Raw genomic sequence first — 9,251 nt, 5'->3', positions numbered from 1 at the left:
TCAACTGGTTAATTTTTTTCAAGAATTATAAAAACTGGGTTTTATTTTATAAAGTGCACGTGTGTATATATAAGCACACACACCCCCATATATATATATATATGTATGTATGTGTATACACACAGATATGTCAAAAATTCTATTTCAATTTGCTAGCTAAGAATGGATTCAGAGGTCATCATTATATGTTTGTATCTGACTTCCAAATCTTTGCCTGTCACTATTTCAGGTAGCTGGACTTGAGGGTAAGAAAGAGCTCAGGCTGGGTGGGGGGCACTCACCTGCTCAGTACGTTCTCTGGCGCTTGTTGGGCTCCTCCGAGGGCGAGTCTGCCAACCTCACTTTCAGCCTCACACCATTCACAATCTTGCCATGTAATGCAGTTATGGCCTCGCTGGCACTTGCTCTGTCTGCAAATTTGGCATAGCCCACATTTTTTCCAGCCACAAGATAAACACTTATCAATTGTCCAAAACGACTGGTGGGGAGGCGGGAAAAAAAAAGGTGATTTACAGATTTTCCTGCAACACTTCCAATCTGAAGCACATATGATTTGGTAACTACAAAACCAGTATCTTTGTATCTATGCTTCCTATTTGCACATTCCCTTCTCTTGAATTATGGGTAGAAGTACAAATGAACACCCAAAGTTAACAGATTTTTTTCTATGTAATTTTACAATAGAATCACAAATATCAGTGATCTCTCTCTTATTTTAAATAATATGTAAAGCTGATCAATACTACAGTCCCCAGACACTAAATGACACTCAAAACACCCCACAAGAACAAAACAAGAAAAAAAAGCCCAAACCAACCAAAAGTAAGACATACACACCACACCCAAGCCAGCAAATAATTTAGAAGCTAAATCTCCATCTCACTTAAATTGACTTGTTCAGTTGTGATTTATCTTTGAAAAGGTGTCACTGAAATTACTCAGAAAAAAGCACTACAGCTTCAAGGGAACAGAGAGATTTACAAGTACTCAGGAGATTCCTGGACAGATCCCTAAATTTTTTTTAAAAAATAGTCTGCTTGCTTCTTACTGAAGTTATACTGAAGTGTCAGGACTCAGACCTACAGCCTTTTCCTCCTCCAGCATCTGATTAAGAAAATCTACTATATCAAATAGGTACAATTTTGAATTTCACACAAAATGTTCTCCTCTCCGGGTGCTCTTAAAATATTTTTGCTTTCCAAGGATTTATTGCAAGTTCAAGCTGTTAGAAAAGGAAAATGTCTCTTTTTTCAAGAGTATACTACAAATTAATAATATAAAATACTGGAGAACTGCTAATTACAGATTTTTTTTTAATATGACAAAAATTGTCTCAAGTCTTTTCTCCTCATAGGGAGATAGAAAAAACAGTTGAAATGCTGTTAGTAGGATACATTGTAATGTATCAGAAAATAACCAACACCCTACACTTGTTCCCTCTAGGTTACTGTGGAAGTTTATCAAACTAGTTAAACGCCTTAGAAAAATATGTAAAAGAAAATGCAAAATTATTTAGGAAATAGTAACTGGAAGTACCACATTTTTTGGTTAAAAATCTACATTAGAAGACTAAATATTTTACTTCAGATTAAGTTAATTGATGATAAAGCTGGTATACTGATGATACTGCACCTATGCTTCAACATGAATCCCACTTTTTTCAAAAAGGAACTGTTACCTACTGCTCACTCACGACTTACTGGTCACTGTGCACTGCCTTTTCTGGAAAGGCTTTTCAGGCCCTCTTTTTTATTTTCAGTATTTACTTTCAATATTTCATAGTTTGTTTCTTTTTTGCTAGGGAACACTTATTTGTAAGCAGAGTCTTACCAGAAGACATCCTCCAGTACATTTACAGGTAAAGGATGGGGATGAAAAAGTATGAAAAGCCTTTCTTTCACAGAAGTGTCAGGTGGAACTTTTTTTTTGGGTGGTGGAAGTATGGCATCTGTTTGGGGCTGCAGCAACTGTGGGCCAGAAGCTCCTCCAAATGCTTGCTGAAACAAGGGAAAAAAATGCAAGTATAAGTTAACTGGTGGTGAGGGGCAGAGAAAGTAATTTTACCTTTCTTACCATTTTTGCTCCGTCACAAGACGTAAATAAGCCCTGTGAGTTTTCTAATCTTCATTACTTTATTTACTTTGTTATTTCATTAAATTGGGCAATAAATTCCAGTAAGGTCAGACACCTTTTCCGGGAATAAAAATGCGGCAACCAACCAGAGGTACGTCTTAAAAATGCAGCACATAAAACAGTTCGCAGAAGCAAGTGAGCAGTGTTCTTTATTGGCATATGTGAAGTTTCTTACAACAGTTCAGAAGAGTAACAACACCATCCATGATTTGAACTCACAGGAGGCGTCCTGTACTGCTGAACCATCGCGCTGTTACTGCGCAACGCTGACGACACCTGGGCTGTCACCAGCTGTGTTGCCATTTTCCTGATAAGGCTGCAAGCAGAAGTGATAATAAACTACTTTAAAGGAAGAGCTAAGTTACAGTAATCTTAAATTTAGCAAGAAAAGTAAGTTTTAATATGCATCAGAGTAGCTCTAGAAATCTGTAATGTCACGTAGATAATGAAAATCAAGACAGGCTTTCATGAGAGCCTGTGGAGAGATTAGCTAGCTGCAACTCTCTGAAACATTCATCCACTACCACTTACAGATACACAAAACTACCCTTTGGGGTTTTTAACACTCCAGGGGAAAAAAAAATTAAATTAGCTCTACAAGAGCCCACTACCTTTTGTGAGAAATGCCAAAAGGCAAAACAGACCAAAAAATTTCACCCATTTTGGTAAAGAGCACAGAGTTCAGTTCAGAAATCAAAATATTACCATAGAAAGTTTACTTCCAGCTCTCATTTTCCAGTGATTTTTCTTTGTTCTGTTGCAGAGTAAGAAAAAGCAAATGCTCTTTTTGCATAGACCCACAGCCTGTGTTGTAAGATCATGTAGGAATTATTGAAGAATGAAGATTGCAACGAACATTGGTTTTAGTTCAGATCAGCCATGCACTTCTGAAGTGAATCTCTCCACTGTCCCTCCTTACTGTCTTCATCTCCCAGAACAGGCTTGACATGAACTAGACTTGTTTAGGATGAAACTAAGGCAAAACACTCCCTGCAGGAAAGTTTTAAGCTGCTCCAACTTGTACTGGGCATTCAAAACACAGGAAAAAGTCAGAAATGGTCAAACACCTGAGAATTCCCCATCCTGTGCCAGTACCAGATCGTCAGCAACCAAAAGTCTTACTCTACATATGTGCTTCACAAAACTACTACTTGCACTACTGCAAACACAAGCAAGAGATGAAGTACATAAATCTAGTTCTAATTCGTAAACCTCATCCAAAATACATTCCAGTCTTGTTAAATGTTACAGACATATTGACAGATTCTTGCCAAATTCAAGATTTTTCCATAATTTAAGAGTATATAGTTTAATCTTTTCTTTATCAAAGACTACGAGGTTTCAAAAGGCTTATTCTAAACCATTCAAAAAGAAAAGCCCAAATCAAACAATTTCAGAAAATACTATCAGCAAGTAGGGCACAAGCTCACAGTGATAGTGACGTTACGTCTTATACTAAAAATGTGTTTATTTTATATTTTGCACAACTTTGTAAGTTGTACTTACTCTGAGCTGTCATTCCCATCGTCTAGGAAAATGACAGTTAGTCGATTTCCAGGAGGATACTCAAACCCGTGTAGTTTGTACTTGGCGTATATAGCTGAGGCAGCGGTGCTGTACTGAATCACAGCATACCCTGCAAGCACAGTGTCAGCAGGAAATGGGTAAATCCTCAAAACAAACTACACTCATATCATACAAGCAATGTATTTAAACTGCACATCAGTCATGGATGACACAAAATTCTTAAGTCTTTTTAGCACACATCATTATTACTTCATCACTTTTATTTGTGAAGGAAGCTTCAGTGAAATTTACTAGTGACACATGAGCTGTATTTATGCTAGCTTGAAAAGCTGGCAGTAAAACCATACAAGTGAAAACATCTTCCTCACTACTCCAGAACTAGTAGCAAAATGATACATAATTTTATTTAAAAATGCAATTATCCCATCAACAGATGGGATAATTTCATTTCACGAACTGTAAAGTTAAATGTAATTTCAAGATCGCTAATGTTACATTTTAACTTTCTGAATTATTTACATTTCAAGTTTCTCCAAGAAGAGACCACTTCCAGATTTGTCTCAGCAGCAGTAAAACAAGACTGAAACCAAACAATCTTTCAATAGAAAAACATGATCCATTTTGTAATTATTTAATCCCACTTACCCATGTCAACTTCTACACACACATTTCAGAATGAAAAATTCAGAAGATCTGTTTAGAGAACATTTTACTTTAATGTCTAATAATTTCTGAAACTTCTTCATTTATTCTGCTGCAAACTATTAATTTGACCAAAATCCACTTATCATGACTTTGATTCCATCCTTCATGAGTTTTTATTATCTGAAAGTAAAGCTATATTCCCTTCAGAAAAAAAAGACAAGAGCCTTTTGTACTTTTACTTACCACTATTGGTATGAGGGTCTCGCTGAACATCACAATATTCCAGACCTGGAACTAAATCGAAGAGGGCAAACAGCTGCTCTTGAATAAAGGGCAGCCGAGAGACCACCGACAGGCGTTTGGAGACTGGCTCTTGAATTCGGGTCTCAGCTTTCTCAAAGGTACAGAATTCTGGCTGCATACCTCAAGAATCAAAAAAATAATTTGAATCACCATACTTGCATGCCTTCATTTCATGCATATGTTACACTCGACTTTTAAAAGTAATCCAAGTCAATTACATACTAAATGTCACATGTTGATTTCACCAGTGCAGGTCACAAAATAACTGGCCAACCAGAGCAAAGCAAGCCATTAAAGTAGAGAGATGAAATAAATGCCTGGCTAGTTTCTAACTTCAGTATCCAATCTACTATCTAAGTGTTCACCTAAGCCTCCATCAGCTTCCCTTACCCCAAACCACATTATTATTTAGTGACCATACGGGAAACCACGTATCATTTTTAGTGTAAAAAGTTGTGACTTACAAAATGGAAGTGCACTTCCTCTTAGTTCTGGCCTCATGCTATTACTGTAATAATCATGCTCGAAAGACTCAGATGACTTATTTTTAGGTTCGGCCAAAATGGCCCTGTAGCCTGAAAGAAACAACCGCAGACATAACAACACCTCAGCACATCTCAGTTATCTGACCAGGCCCACATCCTCCAAGTTCCATATTTAGAAACATATTATTCAGAAAACCCAGTAAGTGCTGGCTTTAGATGAATAACTAAATTATAACTCTTAAAGTCTGCCTAAATAATTGTTAACAGCTTTCAAATGGAATTACTCCTACTCACACGTTAAGCATGACAGAGGCTAACTGCCATGAGTGACCAAGCACTGGCACAGGTTGCCCAGAAAGGCTATGGAGTCTCCATCCATGGGGACATTCAAAAGTCACCTGGAAATGGTCCTGGGCCACCAGCACCCAGGTGACCCTGCTTGAGCCAAGTGGTTGAACAAGATGACCTCCAGAGGTCCCCTCCAACTTCAAGCATTCTGTGATCCTTAGCAGGATGCTGAGATGCTCCAGAAGCCATCACCTGAACTGCTGTGCTAGAACAGTAGTTCATGGATGTTTTACACTGATCTAGGTTTTGCTTTTATGAAAGAAAGAGGTATTACACTCAAGCTATCCAACTAATTTCATTTTAACCTCACAGCAAAAAGGAAATAAAATTTGACTGCTAAATAATCTCAGGCTCACATTCCTATGCACAAATATAATTTCCGTAGAACCGCTTATGATAGATACAATGCAAAACCACCACACACATCACTGAAGGAAAAAGAACCAAACAAAGCCATAAAAAAAATAAAACAACAAATAACCACACGGACTTCCCAAGTTGTTTCATTTTTGTGATTAAGCAACATTGAACAGAAGGTTGGACTGGAAGACTGCTGCTAGGCTTTTGGGGAAACCTTTCTTCTCCTGGGTGAGCCATTCCCTCTGCCCCTCCTCCAAAGTCTTGTGCTTCTTAGCCCCTGACATCTTTCCACTGGCCTCACTCATATTAATTAACTTTTGGTACTAGAGCATAAATGACAGATTATAGAATCACAGGATTGTTTGGGTCGGAAGGAAACTTACAGATCACCAAGTTACAACCCCCTGCCTTAGGCAGGGACACCTTCCACCACACCAGAGCCCTATCCAACTGGCCTGGAACATTTCCAGGGATGACATCCACAACTTCTGTGGGCAACCTGTCCCAGCGCCTCACCAAGTGGCTGGTAATAAATAAAGCATACAAAGTCTTTCACTCTGCAACAGATAAATCATGACACTAAACAAAAACAAGCACCCTTACCCCAAATTCAGTTAGCAAGGATTTGTTCTTAAATAAAGGTAATCACAACAGAATCCCTACGCATCATGAAATATATTTCATATGAAGATTAATTTTCTATCAAATACATTTGATTAAAACTGCCTATTCGCAAGGACAAATTAAAATATTTTCCTGCGTATGAAGCCTACACTACAAACCAGTAATAATGCATAAAGAAAACTCTGTGTCCATTTCCAAACTCTTCTCGCTAATCCTGCTTGCAGTTTGGTCCTGAAGAAACATAATCAGGTCATTTTTCTCACTGAATGTTAACAACACTATTATTTATTTCCAATAAAACTTGGTCTCGACATGCTTCTGCGTCATGAATAATTTACCTGTAAACAAAACTAAAATTTAAAGGCATGTTATGATGATACACACTTATTGCAAAAAAACCCTCAAAGAATTAATTCAGATTCTTACTTCGATCACACTCTTCAATTGCTCGGGCAGCTTGTGATGGTTTCAGGTACCTGACATAGCCCAAACCTTTACTTTCTCCAGTAGTCTTGTTTTTAATAATGCTGCAATATTCAATGTCTCCATACATCTAGAACAATTTAAAAAACATATTAATTTCCAATATTTGAAAACCATGAAAAGTTCCATGTTCCCTTCTAATAAATTTAGAAAAAGGCATTTTTAAATAACAACAAACAGTGAATCAGCACCTTAAACTTCTCTCGCAGATCCTCCTCCGTGTAGGTTTTTGGTATCATAACAAAGATTCGTGTAAGCTCCTCATCTTCAACATCTCGGTGGCTTCCAGAAGCTCTTGACTGTGCAATAAATACCTAATGAAATAATTACATAGACACTAATTACTGGCGAAAGGCTCCAAGACACATACCAACAAGCAAGTGAAATAGTTTAATTGTCTTTGTATTTATCGTTCACATAAGCTGGCCTTCTTAGCACGGAGAGAAAAGAACATCTGTGACAAAAGACCTACAAATATAATAAATCCTGAACAGTTTCCCAAACAGGACAGGGGCCAGAGAGGTTCTTTACTGGTAATAATGAGGAATGTTGAGAAATACTGCTGCCGATCCAGCAGCACTGTCAACATCAGCAGTGATTCATGAAGCAGCAAAGATTGCATCACTGTAACAGCAGTACTAGGTACCAATAAGCAAGCAAACAAACAAGAAAGACTAGCAGCTTAATAAAACCCTGCTACTGCAGGTCACTGCTCAGCTGGGCCAAAGTTTACAGGTCTACTGCTCTATGAAGAATCGTAACTTCTCATATCTGTTACTCTTAAAGTCTTTTTTAGTTATTGAAATAAATTTCATCTCAGAAGTGCACACCAGAGGACAACCAAGAAAAAAAGCCCAAATAAATCACAAACAAAAACAAAAGAAGCAAAACCAAAACAACCAAGTAAGAAAGACAAAACTTTCAAAGCAAGCCTCTTGCAAAAGTAGCAACTGATTTCACAGAGCTCTTGATTTATCTTTCTAATAGCCAAGGCTGTGAGGAATACAACTCAGATCTTTTGGCTTCTGATAGTGAGTTATTCAGAAAAGATTTCACTCAATTGGATTGTCAAGTGAAACACGGTGCATCTTCTTTCACTTCTCAAACTCATTCATACTTCCTTAGTATTTGGTGAATAGGAAAATAAATCAGGAAGCTGAAAGCTGACAGAATAGTTCCATAGATTTAAAAAAAAAAAAAAAATCTGAAAAAGGCTCATAAGCTACAAAGCCAATATAAATCATACTGGCAAATGCAGTTCTATTTATTCACAACTATCTTGCCCACAGCACTTAATGACGAACACCCCCACGCTTCCGGGTGCGGCATTTTCCGCGGGCCTGCTCCAGCTCAGGCCACCCCCGGGATGCCGGGGGGCGGTCGGGCCCCGCCGAGAGCCGCGGCTGCAAGCGCCCGGGCGGGGCCGCGCAAGGCCAGGCCGGGGAGCGGCCGCTCCGCCGGGCCTGCTCCGCCCGCGGCTGCCGCCGGCCCCGCTCGGCCCGGCCCGGCCCGGCCTCCGAGCCCCCGGCCGCACCTTGATGGGCTTGCTGTCGGGGAGCAGGCTGCGGCCGTGCATCTCCTCCATGGCCCGGCAGGCCTGCGAGCTGCGGGCGAACTTGATGAAGGCGATGCCGCGGGACTCGTTGGTGCGCCTGTCCCGCAGCAGCCAGATGTTCTGGATGTCCCCGAAGGGCGAGAAGCGCTCCCGGATCAGCGCCTCGCCGGTGTCCTTGCCCAGCACCACGAAGACGCGGCTGTTGGGCGGCTCGTCCAGGCACTCGGCCGAGAGGCGGACGCCGCTGGATGTCTCCTCCATGGCGGGGCCGCCGAGCACCGCAGGCTCCTGCCGGGGTACAGCGCGAAAGCGCGGCGGCGCCTTTTCCGCCGCGCACCCAGCGCCGCCGCCCCTTCCACCGCCCCTTCCGCCACCGCCCGGCTCCGCGGTGCCCGCCGGGATGGAGGGCGGGAGTTCGCCCTGGTGCTTTCCGCAAAAGAATTAAACATGCAGAAATACCCACTCTCTTTCACATAAGCAGATGCAGTTGTCAAGTAGAAGGACCTGATAACATTTGGTACTTTTTCCACACATCTAAACGGGTCGTGTTGAAAAAAGTAACATGATCTCTATTCAGAAATGCTCTCAGTGCCACGGTGTTGGAAAAGATGGGAAGCACAATTCAGGACCAGATCTTCGGGGTTTATTTGGCTCTACAACAGGTCAAGCTGGAGGATTTTCTTACTATCATCCAAAGGAAAAAAAAAAAAAAAAAAAAAAAAAAAGAGAAAACTAAGAGGTGACATAAATTGCAGTGGGGACAAGGATTACAAGGATTTACTGTCACA

The 9,251-nt window shown here is 40.4% G+C and overlaps 1 protein-coding gene across 2 annotated transcripts; it reads right to left on the bottom strand.

Moving 5' to 3' along the window:
- Positions 1 to 281: 281 nt before the first annotated feature.
- RBM45 (RNA binding motif protein 45) lies at positions 282 to 8,806 on the bottom strand. 2 transcript variants are annotated; one of them, XM_040069894.2, is made up of 9 exons: positions 8,443 to 8,806; positions 7,100 to 7,222; positions 6,852 to 6,978; positions 5,073 to 5,183; positions 4,549 to 4,728; positions 3,640 to 3,769; positions 2,353 to 2,449; positions 1,831 to 1,997; positions 282 to 478 (listed from the first exon to the last, which is right to left on the bottom strand). In XM_040069894.2, the coding sequence occupies exons 1-9, from the start codon at positions 8,722 to 8,724 to the stop codon at positions 286 to 288; spliced, it is 1,410 nt and encodes a 469-aa protein (XP_039925828.1). In that variant the 5' UTR covers positions 8,725 to 8,806; the 3' UTR covers positions 282 to 285. The 2 variants fall into 2 exon arrangements, with proteins under 2 accessions (XP_039925828.1, XP_039925829.1); XM_040069895.2 differs by having other exon boundaries at positions 282 to 410.
- Positions 8,807 to 9,251: the final 445 nt, after the last annotated feature.

Source organism: Hirundo rustica, chromosome 7 (genome assembly GCF_015227805.2).
Source record: "Hirundo rustica isolate bHirRus1 chromosome 7, bHirRus1.pri.v3, whole genome shotgun sequence".
NCBI lineage: Eukaryota > Metazoa > Chordata > Aves > Passeriformes > Hirundinidae > Hirundo > Hirundo rustica.
Note: the sequence above shows the minus strand (reverse complement) of the source record. Positions and strands in the feature narration are given on the sequence as shown.

Coding starts and splice junctions, on each gene's coding strand:
- RBM45 (XM_040069894.2), bottom strand. CDS start 8,724: ATGGAGGAGACATCCAGCGGCGTCCGCCTCTCGGCCGAGTGCCTGGAC. Junction 7,223..8,442: donor CCGACAGCAAGCCCATCAAG/GTGCGGCCGGGG, acceptor TTATTTCATTAG/GTATTTATTGCACAGTCAAG. Junction 4,729..5,072: donor AGGAAGTGCACTTCCATTTT/GTAAGTCACAAC, acceptor TTGATTCTTGAG/GTATGCAGCCAGAATTCTGT.